Raw genomic sequence first — 23,544 nt, forward strand, 5'->3', positions numbered from 1 at the left:
CAGTGCTCATAGATGAGTGTCATTTTCCAGGTCCCTTACTAGCCTTCCCTGAGAATCTTAACCCCTCCCACCACCTCTCTGTAGGCCCTGTTTGAAGCAGGGTTGGTCCTGAAATCCCAAATGCAGAAATGCCTTTCTCTGGCCACAGCCTCTATCTTCCCTGAGCACAGTTACTACTGATAACCACCTTCATTCTTTGACCCCCCCCCCCAACTTGGGTCTGCTGCTCTATCAAACCTTGCTTTTCCCGTCAGCTTACTCACCTTAACCCTAATCAGCTAAGATTCTAGGGTCCACTGCAGCTCCCGACATCTTACCAACCTCCAGAACGCCCTACCCAGCCTGATGAACCCCCCGAGCAAGGTTCTTCTGAGCTGTGCCTCCTGGAGCCCGCCCCCAGGGCTAGGGAGAGAGGCCCTGGCCACACCCACACAAGAATGTCTCCCTCCTGCCTCAGCCAAGCCCTCCCAGACTTGCTCGTCATCTCTCACTCCCATCCTCCCCTTTGAATGTTTCAAAGCTTCTCAATGATCCTCAAACCTTTCTCCTCTTCCTCCCTCAGAGTCATAAGATGATAAAAGCCATCAGAACAAATTCTTCAACCCCTCACCCAGGAACCCCACCCCCAACTCTGTCTGCCCAGTCACCCCACTAACTCAGGAAAATCCCTAGTCTCTACCTGCATGGGCTCTGCCTCCCCACCCCCCTCCCTGTGCCTTCCCTTTTGCATTTACACCAGCTCCAGTCTCTCCCCTTTAAAAAAGAGAAAAACACCCAGAGGACACAGAAACATCAATTCCAAAGAGCACCTGCACACCTATGTTTATAGCAGCACTGTTTACAATAGCTAAGCTTTGGAAACAACCCAACTGCCCAAAAATAGATGACTGGATCAAGAAGATGTGGTCCATATACACCATGGAATATTACTCAGCATTCAAAAAAGATAAACACATGCAATTTGCAGCAACATGGATGGCGCTGGAAGGGATCATGCTCAGCGAAATAAGCCAGAAAGAAAAAGAAAAATACCGGATGGTCTCACTCATAGCAGGAATCTAGAAAACTTAAATAAGGGATCAGGAAAAAGAATAACTATAAAAAAAAAAATCAACAAATAACTACGAACCAGAGATACTCTTTGGTGGGTAGGGGCCGGGGAAAGGAGGGCTTGGGGTCAAAATAAGGGGGTTGTGATTGTATGGGGAATATAAAAATAAAATTTAAATTAAAAAAATAAAATAAAAATAAAAAAGAGAAAAACAGGGGCCTCTCCTGGTGGCCCAGTGGTTGAGCGCTGGGCTGTGAAGCTGCCTGCAGCCTCTGCAGCGCCAGTTCGATCCCCAGCCGCTGGTTCCCACATAGCGCGCAGACCTCTTCTGCCGCCCGCTGCTCCCCTGAGTAGTGTATTTCGTCAGTCTGCCTGTTCTGTTCCCCGCTCTGGCTCTGGTGAATTCTCTCACCCTCCCACACTTCTGACTGTACCCAGTGCTTGAATAAATAAATTTTAAAAAAGAGAGAGAAAAACAAACAAATAAAAGCTTCCCTTGATCTCACATCTTGTTCCAGCTGTGGGTCTGTTTCTCCTTTTTCCCTTGGTGCTAAGCCTCTGGACAAGCCGGCCGACGCTGGCTCACTTACCCGTCAGCTGGGCCCCTCCCCCTCAGGACAGGTTTGCCCTCATTGTCCGAGACGCCAGTGGACACTCGTCAGCCTCAGAGGCTTGATGCCTCAGGAAGGTCAGACTCTGCAGACAATCTACCACCCCCTGCCCACTTGGCTGTGTCCTTCTTTCCCTGGTCACCCAACCTGGACTTCACCTTCTGGAGTCTCTTTCCTCCACCAGAGCAGCTCCTGGCTGATCCAAGCCCATCCCTCTCTTTCATTACTATTTTTTTTTTTTTTTTTTTGCTGGTGGCTTCTGTTCTGTTCCTCCAGTCCTGTCCTCTCTCCTAGACTCCAGGCCCAGGGCCAGGTCCCCACAGGCAGCTCCACTTTCATATTCCCCAGGCTCCTCAGACCCATGTCTCTATCCATCTCAGCACGCTGATGATGTGGTTGTACCTACATCTGCCAGGTTGCTCAAAAGCAGGCAGCTGAGCACATCCTGCAGGCTCCTTTTTCCTCACACATGCAACCTCATCAAATCCTGATGAAGCTGCCTCCTAACTGTCCCTGCAAGGACTCACTTCTCCCCATGCCCACTGCCAACAGCCCTGTCCACTCTGCCATCCTCTCTCTCTGGGTGCCTCCCGTTGGCTGCTTTCCTACAGAGCACCAGCCTGGCCTCACAAAGCAGTCATGGGCACCACTCAAACTCAGGAGTTCTGCAAAACCAGTGGTTCTGCAGGCATAGCCCTTCTCAAACATTCATTCTCTGCTTTGCCTCTAAGTTCCCAGCACCACCTGGCCCAGGCCCCTTTCCCTGGTGCAGTTCATGTTGCTCACTCTCTGCTTACTGTGCCTCAGCTTTTGGAACATGCGCTGTGCTGCCTCATCTAGAACCTTCAGCCCAGATGACCCCAGCCTCTGTGTCCCCTCCACCCCATGTACCCGATCAACTCCAGTCCACCCACCAGGCCTTGGTGAAATGCCACTTCCCTCTGGGCTCCATTAGGGCCTCACTGTGTGCTCCCATCCTATCACTCCCCACCATCATTTGCTACTCTGTTTAATCATGGTGCTCACTGCTTGACACTCAACTCTGGGAGGTCAAGTCTGTGTCAGTCTCATTCACGGCTCTACCCCAGTGCCTAGCCCAGTGCTAAGGAGGCAGCACTAAGTAGGTATTTCTTAATAAATGAGCAAGCTGGGGCCTCCCTGGTGGCGCAGAGGGTTGAGTGCAGCACTGTGAAGCTGTCTGCAGCTTCTGCAGCGCTGGTTTGATTCCCAGCGGGCCGGGGAGCTACCCAAATGGCAGGGCAGACCTCTCCTGTCTGGCCTGCTGCTCCCCTCAGCGGTGTACTTTGGTCCATCTGCCTGTTTTGCTCCCCACTCTGTCTCTATTGAATCCTCTCACCCCCCCATACCTCTGGCCTGTACCCCAGCTCTTGTATAAAAATAAATAAATTTAAAAATTAAAAAAAAATGAATAAACAAGCAAGCCACATCTCTCCCTGCCCTTGAGCCCCTCCTCCCACTGACCTCTGACATCTGTGGGAAGAGGCTGATGGCCAGCGGCAGGGCCAGGCCGAAGGCTGCCAGGCACACAAGGCTTTGCACGGGGAGGAGCAGCCGGGGTCGTGCCTGCAGGAGAGCCGTCCTATAGGAGAGAGAGAGAGAGGCGTGCACGCGTGAGACCAGAGATAGGCAAGCTGGCTGCCAGCCACCACACTCATCCCGCTCAAAGTCCTAGAGCCAGGGCAGCCTGGTTCTGGCCAGTACCTGCCCACAGCTAGAGAGCTGTAGGGGAATTCTGCCTTTGAGGCCTTCTCCAGTCAGCACCCCTCTCCCCAGGGCCTGTCTTGAAGGGTATGGGTGGTTGAACTCTTGTTCAACCATAAGTCATAAGTGAATACCTGAGGGGCACTCACACCACTGCCTACAAAGAAGGCTGATGTGGAAGGAGACAATAGAGGAGGCTGTCAGCCCCTGCTCCTGGGGGTGGGGAGGGCACAGAATTGTAAGATGGTCCTTAAAGACAGTACATAATGAAATAATTCACAAGTCAGAGTAGATGCCAAGTCCAGAGGAGGAGACAAACCACACACACGCATGCACACAGGCACGTGCACCTGCACACACGCGTGCATTCATATACAGGCACACATGCATGCACACATAAAACTGGGAGGGGATGATTCACTTCTGTGTTGAGACAGAACACACCCTACAGCTCTAAGAGCCCCACAAAGAGGTAGTTACTTGCCCCAGGGCAGCTCAGCAGGAGGCAGGCAGGGCCCCTGACTACCCGCAAGTGCAAGTGCAATCACCCTGTGCTCCTAGCTCCAAGTTCAGGTTCATCACCAGCACATCACAGCTGATGCCCTTTCTGCAAGCTTTGGAGGTGGGTTCCTGGACAAGAGAAGGGTCTGAAAAACCTCCCTCTAGGGCACTGGGTCTCCCAGTTCCCAGATAAAACAGGTTTTCCAGGCAGAGAGGGCCATACCTGCTGGGAAATACATCATCATTTGTCCATCAGAGTTTTATGTTTTGCATAATCGAGCAGGCCCTTTAGTGGGGACCACCAACCCTCTATTTGGGGAGGCCTGGAGCAGGCAATGCCAGAGGGATGGACTATTCATCACAGCTTGTGGGGTGGACACTAAATCTGACCTTGACAACCAAGTAGCCTCCTTGTGACCGAGACATGCTCCTGGGATGAAGAGACATGTCAGGGCCCTCTCCCTCCCCAAATGGAGCAGGGCTGGCCGTGGTCACAGGCTGTCCTCGAAACAGGCAAACCCCACAAGACCTTCACCTCTCAAGAGCACCTGGCCCTAAACAGACAACAAAATTAGGGCCAGCAGTTCTTAAACACCCCCCCCCCCCCCCCAGGGACAGGAGGAGGCTGAAGAGCGGCCTCAGGACCACCACCCTATCTAGGCAGCTGGTTAAAAATGCAGACTCCCAGCCTCACGAGATTCTGATTTAGCTGGCATTACACCTAGGAATCTGCATCTCAAACAACCCTTTATGAGTCTAAAACAGGTAAATCCTACACCACACTTCTGAGAAACCCTGGTCCAGGATGAACCTGTGAAGATACCAATAAAGACCCAACTATTTGTATATTCTATTCAAGGCAAAGGCCTGGACACAGGAAGTGCTCAGCCATTATGTGTGTTATTATTACTGTGGCCTCTGACCTTGTTAGGGCAGAAAGGAGGGAGGATCCTGGTGGAAGGGCTGTCCTCTTGTCCCTCCCAGTAACCAGGACCCCAAGATCTAACAAGGTGTCCTGTCAAATGAAGCCCCAACTGAGCTATTTGTTTGGGGTGTTTCCACAAGATGAAGCACAACAGGACAAGATGCCTGAATCAAGCTCAAGCCCATCTGACCCCTCCATCCCAGTCTAGTGCTCCCATCTTCTCTCTTACCACCAGGGGAGCCCCACTTCCCCACAGGGATTCAGCTCCCGGCTTCCTGGGCTCCCATGGAAATAAGACTAACATGGGCTCAGAGATTGTTTCAACACAGGTCAACTTCCCTTGCAGCACAAGGAGGTAGTACCCACGGGCTAACTCAGACTTGTGCATAGGCCAAGAGCCTTGGCTCTGAAGAGACTGCTCTCCTGTCCTCATGGCAGGACTGGGACATTAGTCCCTGCCAGTTCCTGAGCAGGGGAGATGGCATGGGAGGGTGTGAAGTCCCTGCAGACACAGTCCCAGGGTCACTGAGGGCTAGGACAGTGACAGGGAGAAGAGTGAGGCCCCCTCCCAGGGTGAGGACAGACTCCCTCCCCCCTCCGTGGGGGGCTGCAGCCAGGCCTATCTGTCAGGAGTGGCTGGCTGACGTCTCCACTGGGCAGAGAGCGCAGGGAGCCCCAGGCCAGTGTTCCCAGCTCGGCAGGACAGGCCTGAGACTGCAGGCCCACAGGAGCCTCTGAAGTCCCAGCCCGGAGCAGGGGAAGAGTGAACACAGCAGGACAGGGGGAGGGGCAGAAGGAAGGGAAATGGCAGGGAGGGATTGGAAAAGGCAGCAGGGGGAGTTAAAATATGCAGATGGAGAGATGTGCGAATGCCTGGGAGAAAGAAAAGACCCGGATCCCCTGGAATGAGGGAGGCTGGGGAGCTGCCTCAGGAACCACAGTGATGGGGGTTGTGGCCCGAACCCTGACTTAGCTTAGATCCAAGCTGGCATCCCCACAAGCTCCAGGACCAGGGGTGCAGGGCTGGGGGAAGCGAGGTTGCAGGGACAGAGCCTGGCGGCCCACCCGGTCCAGCCCAGGCACCTGCCCCTGAGTTAAGGGAACCACTCAGAAGGGGCCCAACCTCCCAGGCCTGGGTCTAAAGCCAGCTACAGTGCAAGCCTGAGGCAGAGAGGGAGGGAGGTTGTGTGTGCATGTGTGGGAGTATGTGTTTATGTGTGTGGGGGCGAGAGAGCATGCACACCCCTCAGAAGGCCCGTGCTCTGGGGTGAAGGTCCTCTACTTCTGACTCAGGGCTCTTTTCTTTTAGTGTCAGTAAAGGGGGCACCTGAACATGCCACACTCCCTCCTCTCTCATCCTGGCAGGAAACCCAGAGACCCAGTGGATGAGTGCTCCTCCCGCAGAGGATAAACTGAGGCCAGAGCCCAGCCCGCTGCCACACAACAGCTTGTCCCCCCATTGCTGTGCATTCCCTCAGCACTTGGAGCACAGTTTTAGTTGGCACTCCATTAATTTGCAAGTAGACTGCTTTGTAAGTGTTCTTTTGTCTTTCTTTCCTGGCTGTCCTGACTCCCTCACCCAAAGGGGTTTCCAGAGGGTGGGGCTGCCTCTACCAGCAGCCTCCTGAGCAGAGGCCCTGTCACCCTCACCCCTGCCTGTAAGGCTATGGGTGCTCAGTGGGGTCCTGCAGAAAGCCCAGGGGCCTGCTGGATGGTACAGAACACAAAACCCCAGAGACCAAATGTCATCATTCTCCAGGTGGGAAACTGAGGCTGGCCCAAAAGTGGTGGAGCAGGAACCTGGATTTCCTTTTCTTACCAGAAGTTCTGCCTGGTGCTGTTACCCTGTGCTGCCTCTCCCATCAGACAGGGGCACAGTTCCCCAAACATGAAAAGCAGTAAATCTTTGAGGGCTCAAAGTAGATCTTGTTCATCTTGACATTCCTGGGGCAACACAGGATGGACTCTTCCCCTTGCCAGAGACCCCCATGAGTTTCAGGGAAAGATCAACCAAGTCAAAGCTTCTAGGAGATCTGACCAGCTCACCTGTTTCCACCTCCCGGAAGGGCTTCTACCGAGCCAGAGGTGAGTCAGAAACCTGGTAGCCCAGACTCCTGGTGGATCCAGACTGGGGAGGTTCAGAACCAGAACAAGCTCATTCTCTCTTTCAGGCTACCCAAAGCTCAATTTGAGCCCCCAAACCAATGGGACACTAATCATCGTTCCACTTGCAGCAAACCCAACGCAGATGCCAACTGGGAAGGCTTCAAAGACCATGCTTTCCTCCAGCAAATTCCAGGTTCAAGAGTCAGTAGCCTAGAGGACAGATTCCCTACCTTCCTCAATTTCTGGCTGTCTCCTGGTTTCGGAGGGACAGCCTTAGTTCATGCTGGAGCTATGTTGCTGCATGTATAAGGGTTGGGGCACAAAAGCAACTGCTCCCCCAGGATCTGTTCATTTTTGCTACTTACATAAGAGATGAATTTTCTTAAATCCTGGCACACCATATACCCTGCCCCTGGTCAGGTACAGTGTGCACCTTCCCCCCAAAGCACCTACACATTTTGCTTCTATCAGGTTAGACTCTTTGATGTCTACACAACTCTGACTAGAAAGCCTTCCCTTCTGCAAAAATCCTGCCCTGCTCCCAGATGCAGTCACAGCCCCTCTCCACTGCACCAGTCTTCTCTGCTGCTGGGCCCATAGAGCTCCCACGCCTCAAGGTCACCTTGACCCTGTTGACACACTGCCCAATCCCAGCTGCAGCTGACCTATGTGTGGGTCACACTCATCTCCCTTTCAAAATACAAGCTTCCTGAGTCCAGACCCCCAATCTGCTCTGCCCCTATCTCCACACAGGACAGCACCTAAAGACATGCTGGTCATGTGATGTGATCTGAAGCCCAAGAGGCAGCCCAGTTCCAGGGCCACTCCTGGCTCTGCCATTGTTTAGCCTATGACTACAAGCACATGATGCAACCTCTCTTGGCCTTCTTTTCATCATTCCTAAAATGGGGACACCATACTTAATCTCATTGCACTAGTGCAAGGATAGAATGAGCTCATTCACTCATTCAACAAACACTTACTGAGTCCCTACCATGTGCAGGAACTGGTAGATGCTGTGCAGGGCAGTGACAAAAAGGAGTTTACTTAGATGCATGGAGATTACATTCTAGTGGAACAGACAAATAACAAACAGCTAGATAAGAACCCAGATATCTGTAAGTGCTATGAATGAAAATAAGGCACTGTGGGGAGAAGAATGGTGGGTGATGGGAAGGTCAGGGAGGGCCTCTTGGAGGCCCTGGCTCTTGGGAAGAGTCTGTGACCACCTCTGGGAGCAGGGTAGGATTTTTGCAGAAGGGAGGGCTTTCTAGGCAGGGTGTGGGCTGTTTTGTAGACATCGAAGAGTCCAGCCTAATAGAAGCAAAATGAGTAGGTGCTTTGGCGGGGACGGGGACATGGTACCTGAGTATGGGCAAGGTGTACTGTGCACCAGGATTTAAGAAAATCCATCTCTTACGTATGAAGCCCTAGAGGCAGCCAATATTGGGAAGCCTCTTGGGAAGAGACCTGGCTGTCATTTATTAAGTGTTTAATAAATGTTGTTGCTGTTATGGTTCATATTGTGAGAATAAGTTCCCTAAACTGGGGAGAAGTCCTAGTCCCAGAGCCCAAGATGGAGGCCACCAAAGCTGTCCATATCCTACATTGCCCCCAAGCTCACTGCTTTGAGGTGCCCCCTCCCAGGCCAGACTCACAGTGGAGAACCTTCACCTCCTCACTTTTCCCTGCATCTCCAGGCCTTTCTTCTTGTTCCCCCACCTAGAATCCTTCCTGGCTCATGCTATCCTAGCCTCACCCTAATCGAAGGGCCTGCCCAGCCAGCCCTACCTGCACATTGGTCCTGGCTCCTCCTCCTCCTCTGCTCGGCCTCTCCTTCAAACGCTATCTCAGTATTCACAATTCAATTTCACGCTCATTCATCAACAGAATCACTCCATCATTGTCCTTATTATTGTGTTCCTATTTCTTTACAGTCATGACAAATACGTGTTCTCAAAATATCCCTTTGAGGAAGGCAGAGAGGTTAGTATTATTCATATTTTATAAATGGAGACACTGAGTTTCAGTGAGGTAGTGACCTGCCTCCCGGTGGATGCCTGAAGGAGGTGGCACTGGCCCTAAATCTAGTCTTCCCACCATAATCCTCAGGCCGACTCTTTTCAACTGGCCCCACACTGTGCACCCAAGGGAGTGAGCACACGTGTGCACATGCACACACAGAAACACACAGAAGGGAGGGAGCACATGCATGTGATTGCACACAGAGAAACACACACCCCAGGGCCACCAGCTCGTCAGGTTTGTCCATCAAACATCCTTCCCAGAACCTGGACCAGGGTCCCCAGTAGCAAACGTCCGTGAATTCTCACGACGGGTTTCAGTAACACTGCTGGGAGCTGAACAAACCAAGGCAGGTGGGCGGCCAGCTGCTGCCCTGTCCCTTGCCCTGGGCCACCCGGTTCCCCTCCCTTCTTGTCCTCCCCCCCAGCGGTGGCCTTCTCTCCTGGCTGCCCCAACTCACTTCTCCAGCATGGACATGACGATCGGGGGTAGCACCAGGATGGGCATGGGGAGGACCACTCGCGTCAGTGCCGTCTCCAGCAGGGCCTGAGGGGCAAGCAGAGGTGTTGGTGAACCAGCCATGAAGTGGGAAGCAGCCATAAAGCAGGCAGCAACGCCACCCCAGAGCCCCTAGGTGTGTGCACTGCCGCTAAGTACATCTGGCTGAATGGAATAATTCATGGAATGGCTCACAAAGCTGTATTCCAAACAACAGAAAAAAGCCACCCCCATCTCCCTACCACACACATTTGAAAAGAGCAGATCCCAGCACCTGCATGTGGGGGGGAGGGGTGGCAACTCGGAAGCAGGCCCCAGGAAGGGGCCTGTGCCCAGGGAGGTGCCTTGGGTAGTAGATGCAGGGAGGAAACATATGGAGAACTCGAGATGCTCTAAAACAAAGCAAGTGCTGGAAGGACCAGAACAAACAGCTGGGGCCTGCGGAGCTGCAGGAGGCTCGTGGTACTGAGGGAGGACAGAGATTTGAGGTTTTACTTATTTTTTTTTACATCCCCTAAAGCTAACATCTTGCATCTTCTGGCCCTGAATACAGTCTTTCTTAGTGACAACAGGTCAGCTTTGTAGGAGAACGTGCCTTTGAGCTCTGCTGTCTTCATAGGCATCAGCCTGACTCTGAGGGCTCCCTTGGGATTCACAGGCACAGCGAGGGCACAACTCAGTGGCAGTTCTGCATTCTGCCGCTCATTGCAGTGAGTGCCTTCAACCCCGGTGCCTAGCCCTCAGAGAAGGCTCCAGAAATGGCCCATAACATAGGCTTCCTACAGTCTTTCCACAGACAGCAAGAGGCTGAAGGAGCAGGGTGAAGAAAGCCCAGAGCTGCAGAAGAGCTCGGGGTTCCCTGCTATTTGACCCAGGTGGGGGAGATATCATGTTCAGCCTCCTCACAGCAAGCTAAAGAAAAGGCTAGGTAGGGTTGGATGGGAGGTTGAGATCAGGTAGGAAATCGAGGTCAAATCCCATCTGATGCTGGGCTCAGGGCTGAACATCTCTCGCAGGAACTTAGGTCCTTCATAATCAGTGTTAGGAAGGCCACATAGAGGGTTCTCCATCCTCCTGAACAGGAATGGGGAAGATGAGCACCCAGAGCCTGTGCAGGGAGCAGATGATAAATGTTGGCGTCGGCACCGCCAAGCCCTTGGCCCTCACAAGCCTTGTGAGGCAGGCACTCACTTTCCCTCAAACCATTGCAGAGCTGAGGACCTGGGGTAGAGAGGGGTATGGCCTCAGAGGCTGATGGAGAAAGCCTTAAGGACATAGGGGAGGCTCTGGGCCCCACAAGGGAACCAATGAGAGATGGTGGCTGGAATAGAGGAGAAGGCTTAGCTGCCTCAGCTGACCCTTCTCCACCCACTGTCCCAGAACTCAGAGGCCAGAGCTGCTAATCGCCATTAGGATGAAGGCTGGGAAGCACCAGGAACTGTACAAATGGGCTGGATTTTTTAAATTATTATTATTACAATTGTTAGAGTGAGCTAGGCTAGTGAAACCAAGGGTGAAAGAGGGCCTTCTTGTAACCAGATATTCTTCCCAAGCTCTACTTGTGGTCTCCCCCAAGCCTGAAATCCCTCCACTGTGCCACACTTGCTCCCTGGTGAGGTATCACCTGAGAAGTGCCTATTAGCACAGAACCACAAACCAATGGCTCCCAACTTCCTCTTCTTACCCAAGAGGATATGAGGGCCCAGGGAGTAGGGCCCTCGCTCCTGGGGAGGGGGGATGAGAGCTCTGGGGGACCTCTACTACCCTCACCAATTAACAGATCAGTAAATCCAGGTCCAGAGGGATTGGGACAAGAGATGGGGATGTGTCACGGTGGTGATGAGGGGGAAGTTGGAGAGAAGTAGGATGTGTGTGTATGTGGAGGGTTACAGGCATGGCTGGGGCCAGATCTCCAGGCCCCAGCTCACATAGAGAGGAGGCCATCCCCCTGTTTCTGGCTACCCCTGACCCCCCACACCCTGCACCCTGAGCCCCTGCAGACCCACGTGTCTGGCTGCGATCTTTGAGGAGCCCACGAGGTTGCCATCACCATCCAGAACGTCGATCCCTTCCTCCAGCTCCCCATACCGCATCAGGACCACGTTGCAGATATTGGCGCTGGCTGGAGAGAGAAGGGAGCAGGGAGGAGGGCTGAGGGGTGAGGGTGGCATTCTATGTAGTCGAGAACGCCACTGGGCTCCACCCTTCCCCAAGTGACAACAGTGCTGAAGAAATCCTGAGCCAGTTGGTGAAGGCATGGTCGGCGGTCCATCTGCCTGTCAGCCTGGTGAGGGATGAGGGGCCCCTGGGAAACTCGTGAGCAAATGTCGAAACTAAGCAGAGGGAGAGAGGACAGGGACACTGTTCAGGGCTTCGAGAGTGACCAGTTATCAGGGTGCTGCTTTCTTCTCATAGGCAGGTCCCCCACCCCACCCATGCCCAATGTTGCCCTGGCAGCTTCTCAGTCTCTTGGGCTGCCTTTCCAGGCACGCTCATGAAATTCCAGCCCCCCACATTCAGCCCCTGGCTCCTCAGAGTAAGTTGAGCTCCCAGAGATTTGCTTCCCTGACAGCAGGTGCCAGAGCAGGCAGGAACCTCAGTGCTCACCCAGCACCGCCCCCTCATCATATGGAAGGAAAATGGAGGCTGGGGGTGGGGCAGGAGGGGGACTTCTCTGAGGTCACCCAGAAATGTGGGACAGAACTGAAAGGCGACAGTGCCTGATCTTTGGGGCACCAGGAGATGGGAGGGCTCGGGGAAGGGGCCTCAGACACAGTCTACATTTGTGCTTCAGGAGTTTGGGTTCCCTCTTTTGGCCATGCCCAGCCCCCATCTCAACTGAGATTCTGTGGCCCTAGGCCCAGGGGATGTGAGTTAAGGGGCACCATCAGCTGATGACCAGCACAGGGAGCCTCTCACCTGAGACTCACGTGGTTGGGCCAGCGCAGGTGCTGACCTCGCCTGAACTCCTCCAGCCCTGCACAGGATGAAAGTGGGGGAACGGGGGTAGTGGGCGGGTGGGGAGTGGGGGGGTGACAAATGTGGAACCCGCTGCTTCACTCCTCCCCCAAAAGCGCCTTGCTGTGTTTAAAGTTTTAATTTTTGCTAATTAATGTCAATTAATTTTGTATAATGAGTGTTTAATTTTGGGGAGTGTGTGAGCCTGGGAGCGACTGCAGTTCTGGGCTGTGAACGCTGATTAGCATCAACACCTGCTGCTTCCCCACTCCCTCCAGTGTGGGGGGGCACGAGGGTTTGGGGAGCTGGAGGGCGGCAGGGCCTTGTGGGCAGGTGGAGTGGGAGGAGGACCGCAGATGCTCCTGGCACCCGAGCCAACGCTGGGGAGCAGAGTGGTCCAGGGTGCTCGCCACTGAGGGAGAGGGCTCTGCAGGTGAGGGACGGCTTGAGACCCTGGGGGCCTGGGAGCCTCAGTCTCCAGTTTCAACAAAGTGGGGAGGTGGAATAAGCAGAGGGAAGACCGAAATGCTCTGCAGTCTTTGGGAGGAAAAGCAGGAGACCAAATACAGTTTTAAAATGTCTTTACAGCACATATGCCATCTTTGATTAGCTCTCATGCTTCCACAGACTCTCAACGGCAGTGGTAACCACCAGCAGACCGCCTCTGTGTTGGGCCTCAAGCTCCGAGGCCCCTCCTGTCCCCTCAGCAGGCACGGTCACCTGTCTTATACAGTGCTCTCAACTGGGGTGATTTTGTGAGACATTTGGCAACATTTGGAGATATTTTTGATCATCACGACCTGGGGTGGGGGTTGCTGCTGGCATCCAGTGGGTAGAAAGCAGTGCAGTTCACCATTGTACAAAGCATAGGAAAGCCCCCACAACAAAGAATGACCCAGCCCAGAATGTCAGCAGTATTGACACTGGGAAACCCTTATCTTACACATATCTGGAGACTGACAGACAGAAGCCAATCTGAGGTAGAGGAGGATGGTTTGGGAGCCTGGATTCCAGGCCAGCTGGGCTTAGGTTCCAATCCAGGCTCAGCATCACCCCCTCTCACCCCAGAGTTGAGCTCCTGCCAGACCCAGGTTTCCTCAGAGCCCAGGGCCTAGAAGAGCCCCCAGACTGGTCTCCCCACTAGCCGGCACATGGCCTGTGTGTTAGTGACACGCCCTCTAGTGACAGCAGGAGCGCTCTACATCCCTGACACCAGAGACTGCCTGGCCTTCCGTTAGGAGGAGACCTAACAAAACCTCAGGAATGGAGGTTGTGGTATTCAACCCTGAAAGGCATCAACTTCTGCCCTCCAAAAACCCCTTTCACCAGCAGCATCAATGTTCCTGGAAAGGCAAGAACGCAGGAGTGATGTCCAGGGGAATGTCTACAAAGTCAGAAGATACCGCCTGCTCACCCTGTGACCCCAGCAGCCACAAGCCACCTCCCATACTGGTTCCCTTAGATGTAAGAGGGTCTGTCCTTACCAAATCTCACATCCCTGGTTGAGCTCACACAGAATGCTGGCCTCTGTACCCATGCCGCATCAGGTCAGAAGGCTGAGACATCTCTAACCCTGATTGCATGTGTGTGTGTGTGTGTGTGTGTGTGTGTGTGTGTGAGAGAGAGAGAGAGAGAGAGAGAGAGAGAGAGAGAGAGAGAGAGAGAGAGAGAGAGAGAGAGAGAGACTGGTGGGAGGAGGAGATAACTTGTAGACCAGCTTGCTCCCAGGAATCCACAAGTGAAATGTAGCCACAGCACGACAGAGGACTTTGGTTCCAACACAGAACCACTTGAGATGGAAAATAAAGCATGAAAGGAGATGAATATCAAGCCTCCCTCCCCTCAGAGAGGCCCTCCAGGACACTTTTGGGGGTGAAACACCTCAACCTCATATAAGATGCCTGGATGGAAGAAAAGAAAACAAAAACCCACAAAATGGTGACAAGCCTCTCTGCCTCTTCCCTTGGAACCCATAGTTCTTCCTGCTTGCCTACTCAAATGTGACCTGCCCCGTATTCTCTTCTGTGTACTATGTACATTGGCTGTCTATTTATTGAGCACCTACAGTGCGCACGAACTCCTAGCCATCTCTTCCTTTGAGCCATGAGAATACCGACCTGTGAACTCATTTCCACGATTTCATCCAGAACTTTCAATTCTATGATACCCCTTTCAAATCTGGCCCCTCCTATCCCACTCTTGGCAAGTCCAGTTCTGGAGACACAGACACTGAGAACTCAGCAAATGGAAATGAGAGCAAGACCAACCATGGGTCATGGGTCTCCTTTCTAGCACACCAGCAAGATCTATTATTGACAGTATCAGCAGGTTAATTAAGCAGTCTGTTAGTGATAATGTTAAGAAAGCTGGCACATTTTCAACTCAGATTGACACCATTCAAGACTCAGGCATAACTGATGCTGGAGCAGCGACGCTGGGAGATGTCACGGGATGTGGGTGGAGAGAGAGAAAGAAAAAGAGAGAGAGGTTGCTTCACACTGACGGCAAGCTCAGTGTCAAGTCCTGAGGAGAATATGCTCTTGACTGCTGCAGGTGTTCTCACATCAGGCCCATCGGGATGCAAAATCATGCAGCTAATGAATCACCCTGCGTAAAAGGGACAGTGTGGGGAAGAAGAAAGAGCAGCAGAGAGGCAAATGTGCAAGAAAATTCTAGAAAAGAAGATGACAGGGGACCCTGCCCCCTAATTTAGCACAGGAACAGACATGTAGATCAGCAGAGTTAATACTTCCGAAACAAACCCACCTACAAGGGAAATGAGTTTGGGCTAAAGCAGTTATATCAACTCAAACATGAGGGTGAAGCAATGGGCTATTCATTTAGGGAAAATAAACTGCCAGGACTCCTCAGTCCCAGGATACGTTTCCCCATATTTCATGTTTGAAATATCCCAATGTGCCTTACAACAAATATTGGTATAGGGGACCTCATGTGCTCCCCCATCACTGCCAGTGCATGTATGAGCTTAGCCTGTAGGTATCTGTTCCCTCAAGTGTCACCTCAGCTGCCCACGGAAATCCACACAGAATTTGAACTCAAACTTAGATCCCTAATTGTTGCCTAAAACATCTTTTTAAAACTTACACTATAATGGAGCATGGACATGAAAAGTTATTGTACATGCAGAAGATCGTCTGCCAGATACCAGGCAATGCAATTAAAGGCAGCAGAAATTGCCAAACCATAGATAGCTACCCTAAAGAAATGCTTGCCCATATGCACAAAGAGACATTTACAAGGATGTTAATTATAGCACTGTTTGTAAGAGCAAATAATTAGAAACAACCTAAATGTCCACCATTAGGGAACTCACATGGGAAGATCTCCAAAACAAACTTATATGAAAGAAGTTATGGGATATACACGGGATGCTTCGCTGCATGTAAACTCCATAATTGGTATATACACAAGTGTGTGTGTACAAGTCCACAGGTAATGTTTTGATAGGTTCACATCTCACAGAAAGGTCCCCTGGGGAACTAAATTTGGGAATTAGGGGTTAGTGAAGAATTTCCAATTTTTTTCCTTGAATTTTTTATATTGTTTGTATTTTTGCAATGAGAATATAATCATGTTACTTGTCTAAAATGTTCAAAGGAATTGCCAAACTTCTTGAAGTAGATCATAAAAAATTTAAAGTCAGCAGGGATAGATGTAACCTCACGGTGGCTCCTACACTTCGGCACCTATATGTCAGAAACTCACTGAAGAAGCTGATTAACATCAGGAATATGTTTTTCTTTGAATAAAGAAAAAAAATGAAACTGCTAGTTTCATTTCATAGGAAATTCAGACAAAAAAATTCCCAGTATCCATTCATATGCTTTGAAGCAACACTATGTACATTTGAAAGGGATCAGAACAGAAGTAAGGACTACAAAAAAGCAGTGGTAGCAGCAGGACTGTTTGACAACCCCTGTTTAAAAGATAATTAGAAAATTTGCAGAAAGCTTGGACTCACACTCTGTGGTACTGAAAAAAAAACTGACTTAGAGCGAATGTGTAAGTGAATGTTTATGTATTCCTTAAGTGAACATGACATAAAGGAGATTATATTAATGCGTCTTATTATTAAGCATCTTAGAATTAAGAAACATGACTTTGATCTCTATTTTATGAACCATGGCATAAGAAACGGGCAACTGTATTGATTTTAGATAATGAACAGGGCTAGCAATATGAATCTGTAGAGGGTCACGGTGACTGACTCCAACAGCTATTCTACCCCAAAAAGATTAGGCTGAACTGATAGCAACAATCCCTCCTAGTTGGTGATTGATTTAGGAAGGGACACCTGACCTAGCCTGGCCAATGAGCAAGGATGGCTGGGGACTTCTGGAAAAGGCTTCCTCCTTGATGGAAAGAAGTGGAGGAAGAGGTGCAGGCAGAGCTTCCTGTCCTCTGGGCCGTGGTGGGTCTGGATGCAATGCTTGGAGTGGCCGCTGCCATCTTACAACCGAGAAGGGAGCTAGCCTACAGATGGCACAACGGGTGAAGCACAGCACGTTGAAGCTGCCTGCAGTCTCTGCAGTACGAGTTCAATCCCCCGGCCTGCCAGGGAGCAAACCACATGGCACAGCAGACCTCTCCTGTCTCGCCCGCTGCTCCCCTCAGCAGGGTATTTTGTCAGTCTGCCTGTTCTGTTCCCTACTCTGTCTTTGGTGAATCCTCTCACCCCCCCACACCCGCCACACCTCAGGGCTGTATCCCGGTTCCTGTATGCATAAATAAATGAAAATATTAGAAAAGAAAGAAAAAAAAAGATCTGGGGCACAGAGATGGGAGGAAGGGTCCTGGACACCTCTCCTGGAGCTGGACCTTGGAAAGAAATTCCTTTATCACTTAAGCCAGTTTGAGTGCTACTTTCAGTCAAAGACGTCCATACAATGGATTTGACTTTTTTGCCTTAAATTTTCTGTAGTATATGTTTTTATAGTTGTACTTTTAATGGAATAATTTAAAAGTTATTTAAAAATAGGACCAAGGTCACAAAAATATCTAAGTAGGAATTTATAAAAAGAAATATTTTTAAGTACAATGAACCTGAACTCCACCTTCCTAATAATCAAAGGTAGATTCTTGAATCAAAGAAAAAATCAGTTTGCAGTTCTTAATGTTTTGGAGACTAAACTTCATTGGCTGAGGGCTTACAATTAGCGGTAGCTTCTGTCACATGATAGTTTAATATATTGTCAAATAAGCAATCGTTTCCTTTCTGGTATATTTTGGTGTCATTAAGAAACTAATCCTGGGCCTCCTCTGGTGGCGCAGTGGTTGAGCGCTGGGTTGCGAAGCTGCCCGCAGCCTCTGGGGCGCCGGTTCGATCCCCGGCTGCTCCCCGGCCACCGGAGGAGGGTCCTGCATGGCGTGCAGGCCTCTCCTGCCGCCCGCTGCTCCCCTCAGCAGTGTACTTCAGTCCTTCTGCCTGTTCTGCTCCCTGCTCTGGCTCTGGTGAATTCTCTCACCCTCCCGCGCTTCTGACTATACCCAGTGCATGTATAAACAAACAAGCAAAAAACAAACAAATAAATAAATAAATAAAACATGCCTCTATTAAAAAAAAAATTAAAAAAAAAAAAAGAAAGAAACTAATCCTGGGCCTCCCTGGTGGCACAAGGAGTTAAGAGGCAACCTACAGGGCTGTCCCCGGCCACTGCAGCACGAGTGCAATCCCTGGCCAGGGAGCTACCCACATGGCGCAGCAGACCTCTCCTGCCTCGCCTGCTGCTCCCCTCAGCAGTGTACTTCGGTCAATCTGCCTGTTCTGTTCCCCGCTCTGTCTCTGGTGAATCCTTTCGCCCCCTACACCTCTGGCCTGTACCCTAGTTATTGCATGCATAAATAAATAAATCTTTAAAAAAAAAAAAAAGAAACTAATCCTACTCTAATGTTCATCGCTATTTTCTTCAAGAAACTTTAAAATTTTACTTTTCACATTTAGGTCTTTATATGGAATTTATTATGGGGTAAGAAATACAGATCTTCTTTCTATCACTTCTACATGGAAATCCCAACACCCAATAAAAATAAGAAAACTTCTCTACCACACTGGGAACTGGAAAAATGCAAATTAAAAAGGGATAAGAACCATTTCAAATGGTCAAACATTTCTAAAGATTGATAATACCCAAGGACATAAGGGAACTAAAATTCAAAACTTGTAGGTGAAATAAAAGCTAGTGTGCTCACCTGTCAACATCTAGTAAAGCTAGAAACATGGTGCCTGGGAGGGGCCTTGTGATTCTCAATGCTCTGCACAACTGAAACCAAATCTGGGGTCAGGTTTGGATCTACGCTTTTTTTTTGTTTTAAAGCTCCGCAGGTGGATGCTTGAACACGTCCGCCCCGGAGAAACCTCTCTTCATGTGCACTGGGAGGGTGCCTGGGTGGTTTAGTACACTACTCTGTGCATAATGAGAAACTCTAGAAACAATCAAAATGTCCCAAATAAATCAACTGTGGAAGTCAGGTGGCAGAATGCCCACAGCGGCTGAAAGGAATGTAAACATATTAACACGGAAAAATCTCAAAACCACAATGAAAAGCAAGTTTTAAGAGGATAGGCCCAGTTTGATGCAGTTAATTATAATAATATAATTTAGAAACCACATAAAAATACGATTTCTGGTTTGTGGTACATACACAGGATAAAACATAAAAACACAAAGCTGTGAGGGGGAGTAGTATGGGAACCAAATCAATGGCTATCCCCATGGAGAGGAGACCAGAATCACAAAGGTGGTGGGCACAGAGGTTTTGAGGTATAGCTAACATTTTATTTTTCTATTTCCTATCATTTTCCATGTGTTTGAAATAATACTTTTTTTAACAAAAAAAAAAAAAGATTTATTTATTTATGCATACAAGAGCTGGGGCACAGGCCAGAGATGTGGGGGGTGAGAGAATTCACCAGAGACACAGCGGGGAACAGAACAGACTGAAATACACTGCTGAGGGGAGCAGTAGGTGAGTCAGGAGAGGTCTGCTGCACTACGTGGGTTGCTCCCTGGCCGGCTGGGGGTCGAACTTGTGCTGCAGAGGCTGCGGATTGCTTCATAGTGTGGTGCTTCACCCCTTGCGCCACCAGGGAGGCCCTGAAATGATACTTAATACTCCAGTGGCAACCAGGAGACTTTAGCTCCCATCCTGGCTCCACATGGACAGTGAACAAGTTCTCCTGACTCTACTTCTCCTCTCTCTCTTCTATTTTGTAGGTAAGATGTGAGCACAGTAAACAATTCAAATTGTGTAAAAGGGTAAATAATAAATAGCAAGTCTCCTTCCAATCCTTGGCCCTTAGCTTTACCTTCTCCCAAGTACTATATAAGAGCCAAGTACTATAGGCAGATTCTCATGTCCCTGTCCATGTATTTACAAATGGGCGTGTAAGTGCATCACCTCTCTCTCTCTCTCTCTCTCTCTCTCTCTCTCTCTCTCTCTCTCTCTCTCACACACACACACACACACACACACACACACACACACACTTAATCGCTCCAGAATGCAGTCCCCCTGCCTTTAGAGGAGTGACGACTACCAATCGAAGATGTTCACCCCAGTGTTTGCTTCTTCAACAATATATCACGTCATTCAACCCAAGAGGCTGAGCTACGTGGCATAGATTTTCTTTGAAAAAGCTTGCAAATCTGGGGAGAATTTCACAACCCATACTGAAGTGTCACAAACTCAGGACTGGGAATTTCTGGATTGAAAAATCAGCCTGTAAATTTAAGTGTAGACTGACTCTGACATTCCGGATCTCTTAATAAAAGATTCCTGTTAACACATCCATTTTCTGGAAAGCTCTCTTTTATCACAGCTGCTCCCTAGCTTGTGATTCTTAGTGGTTCCCCATTAACCATAAGATAAAACTCAGCTCTAATCTAAGAGCCAAGGCTCCAACATGCCTCTACTCCCCCCTTTCCCCAACTGGCTCAGCCCACCCAACCAGGCCCTGCTCTACCCATATTCAAAATCCCTCCTCTCCTGCCTTGAGCCCCCCAACTTCTCTCTCTGGATTTCTTGGCCATCTAGATTTCAGGACTTACAAAATCTCTAAATTGGCAGGCCATTCATGGCACAAGCATTCACTAAGTACCCTCTAGATGCCAGGTTCTGGGCAGGTTGCCCAGAAACAGGTGATTCAGTCACATGTGAGTGGCCCTCACAGATTTTTGGGCCAGGCAGTTTCTTGGACATTTTTCTAACCCAAGGGTCAGACAGCTCATTCCAATAACAGGCTGTGTAATGTTCAGAAGATCCTTCCACCCTTGTTGGGTCACACTTATCAGTGCTACTCTGGCTGTGTGGAGTCCAGAACGAAATAGACTCCTTAGTTCTGGGTACTCTATTTCTAGTAATGCAGCTGGGGTCTGAGGGAGGCTCAACAGCCACACACCACAATGGGAACCCACCCAGAGCATCCAGCCCAGTCTGTCTCCTAACTACATCAGCTAAGCCAGGCCTCACATTTCTACGCTTGTGCCCCAGGCTTTGAGTCAAACCTTGTGAGAGTTCTTGGATCCCCATACTCTTATCCAACTTAAGGGAGATCCATCAAGTTATCACTGACTGGAAAGAGGATGTGTTAAGTCATGACGTCCAGGACACGGCGGACATAGGTGCACCTGTTGCCCTATAATCACAGAGGCCAACAGACAGGAGGTCAGGCTTGGGGACTGACCTTTAGGGTCGGGTATGCTATATGGCCTCCTCCCAGATGAGGTAAGGAGGCAGATGAGCACTAAGAGAAGGGAAGCTGGAGTAAGAGACTCAAAGCCCTGGGGGGACAGTGGGGCATGGAGACAGGATGGGGCAGATGTGGGGCACACTGGCATGAGGGAATGGAAGGCCTTTTCCCCAAGACTGCCCAGATAGCCTGAGGAAGGGACTCACTGGGGACCACAGGGAATTTGTTCACAGAGATGAAATACTCCGTGATGTTGGGCAAAAGGGGCTGCTGTGCAGACAGCTCAGGAAGTCATCTCCTGGCAAAGGGTGATGAGGTTGGCCCTTCCGACCCATGTCTATGCAAGGAGTCGGCTGGCTGGCTGGCTGGCGCTGAGGCTCAGGCCTCCCCCACAGGGAAATCAGAGCTCAGAGCAGGGTCTTTATTAGCAAAGGCACAGCTTCTTGCCCCCTGCCCCATGTGTAGTCCATCAGGCAGAGTGGGGGTGACTTTCAGGGTTTCCTGGCCTCCCTCTCCATCCCCAAGTGACTGGGTCTTACCTCCTGGCCGAAGCCCCCACCCCACCCATTCCCCACATGTGTGCCTACTTCTCCACCAGCACCCTATCTTAGCACTGGGATCTGGCATTTCCTACGGCTGGTCCTTCCTTCCAGTCCCCTCGTAAGAAGACTGTTTGAGGGGCCCGTCTCCCCTGCAATGGACTTTGCTCGTGGAGCCTGGTGGCTGGACCTAGGGTGTGTATTTTTCCTATGCCTCCTCTATTGACCTTTAATTACACTGCTTGCCCAGCTCCCCACACCATTAACCTCCTCCTCACAGCAACCACACATCAATTAATGGAGGGCCTGCTCCCAGCTCGAGCTCCTGAACACAATTAAGCGTGACAGTCCACAAATAAGAAAGAACTAGAGAATTAATTAAGGTCTAAACAAATTAATTACCAGTCCCCAATCGATTCTGATGCCAGCACACATGCTTCTGGGCTCACTGTCTTTTCCTAACATCTCCGTATATAAATAGAAACTGAGATTTCCCACGTGATTGCTGCTCTAGACCAGGGCACAGCAAGGTTTAAAACCACCTTGAGGGAGAGAAGTGTTTGTGGGAGTGTCCTGGGGGCTCCCACTTACTCAGTGCACACACATGCGTGCTCATCAGTTGTGCACATGCCCACAGCAACCATGACTGAAAAACCAGGGTGGACCTGGAGCAGAGAGCTCTTAGAGGGACACTGGACACCTCGTGACCTCATCCCTTGGTTCCTGGACTGCAGGGGTGAGGGATCATCCAAGAGTGCTGGAAGCAGCCCTGGGCTGTGGCTGGGAGGTCTGGGTCTGGCCAGCTCAGGATAAATAAACCTGAATTTATTTATTCTTCTGTAAAACGGGGATACTGGGGATGCTTGCTCTGGCTTGGGGTCCCCCAGAGAGAGAATGAGAATTGAGGGGGAACAGAGGCCTGCTGGGGGAAGAGTGGAGAGTGTGGCACTTCTGGGAGTACCCAGCTCTGCAATCCCAGGAGAGGCCTGCAGGGACTGTCACAGAGGTCCCAGCCAGAAGAGCTGGTGGCCAGAGAAAGGGTGGGAGAGGTAGAGTCAGGCAGGGAGCCAGGAGTCCCGTGCCTGGAGCCTCAGGCCTCTCTCTCTAGGGCAGACTTCAGGTTGGAGCAAGAGTCCCGGCAGGCACTCGGCAGGGGAGAGGGACGAAGCTGCTGACTCCTGGAAGCCTTGTTTCTCAGAGAATGACATCCCAGCCTGCCCATTTGGGAGGGAGTAGAGACTGTGAAGGTTCATTCTGGTGCACGCACACGCACACGCACATGCACACATGTACACACATACACACACGTGCGTGCCAGGGTTTAATCCTATTACTCCCACTTGCCTCAACATTTCTTCTGTGTGCACTCATGGCTTGGCAAGACCTGTCTCCCCATTAGGCCAGGAGTACAAAGGGGCAAAGGATCCTTTATAAGTCCAGCAAGTTCTGAGCAATCTTTATGGTGACCTTCATGGTGGCCTGACCCAGTCTGGCCTAGCCTGCTGTGGAAAGTAGGGGTGGAGGCCTGGGGGAATCTAGGCCCTGTGGGCATGCAGAGATGCTGTTGTCTGGGGACAACATGGAGGAAGGCCAAGCACAAGGATTGCACAGTGGCCTGAGAGGACCAGGAGATTTTGAGGCCCTGGAAGGGAAGGGGCATGGCTACCCATCTTGTATACCACTGTGTCTGTGTTGACCAGGGGACTTTGCAAGTGCCCCTTTACAGGTGAGCCTGAATGGACCCTGGGAGCTAGAGAGAGGGAAGCCAGAAGGTGGGGGAGGAGAGGCTGGGGCGGGATGTGGGGTGGGGGTGTGCAAGGCAGGCAGGCACACAGCCAGGGCAGTGAGATTGAGGAAACAGCCTGCTTCTCTCAGGCTCCTGGCCGGAGACTATGAGG

The 23,544-nt window shown here is 50.8% G+C and overlaps 1 protein-coding gene across 4 annotated transcripts in view; it reads right to left on the reverse strand.

The window, feature by feature from the left end:
* SFXN5 (sideroflexin 5) overlaps positions 1-23,544 on the reverse strand; it is a 109,204-nt gene that overhangs the window by 16,095 nt on the left and 69,565 nt on the right. For 2 of the 4 annotated variants that reach the window (XM_037527615.2, XM_037527616.2), the window contains exons 11-13: positions 11,446-11,561; positions 9,402-9,487; positions 3,145-3,262 (exon numbers count right to left, since the gene is read on the reverse strand). In XM_037527615.2, the coding sequence (XP_037383512.1) occupies positions 3,145-3,262; positions 9,402-9,487; positions 11,446-11,561 (320 nt within the window). The remainder of the gene's footprint in view (positions 1-3,144; positions 3,263-9,401; positions 9,488-11,445; positions 11,562-23,544) is intronic. The other 2 variants (XM_054701729.1, XM_037527617.2) reach the window with 2 other exon arrangements.

This window comes from Talpa occidentalis, unplaced genomic scaffold (genome assembly GCF_014898055.3).
Source record: "Talpa occidentalis isolate TD23 unplaced genomic scaffold, MPIMG_talOcc4v2.1 talOcc4.5, whole genome shotgun sequence".
Taxonomy (NCBI): domain Eukaryota; kingdom Metazoa; phylum Chordata; class Mammalia; order Eulipotyphla; family Talpidae; genus Talpa; species Talpa occidentalis.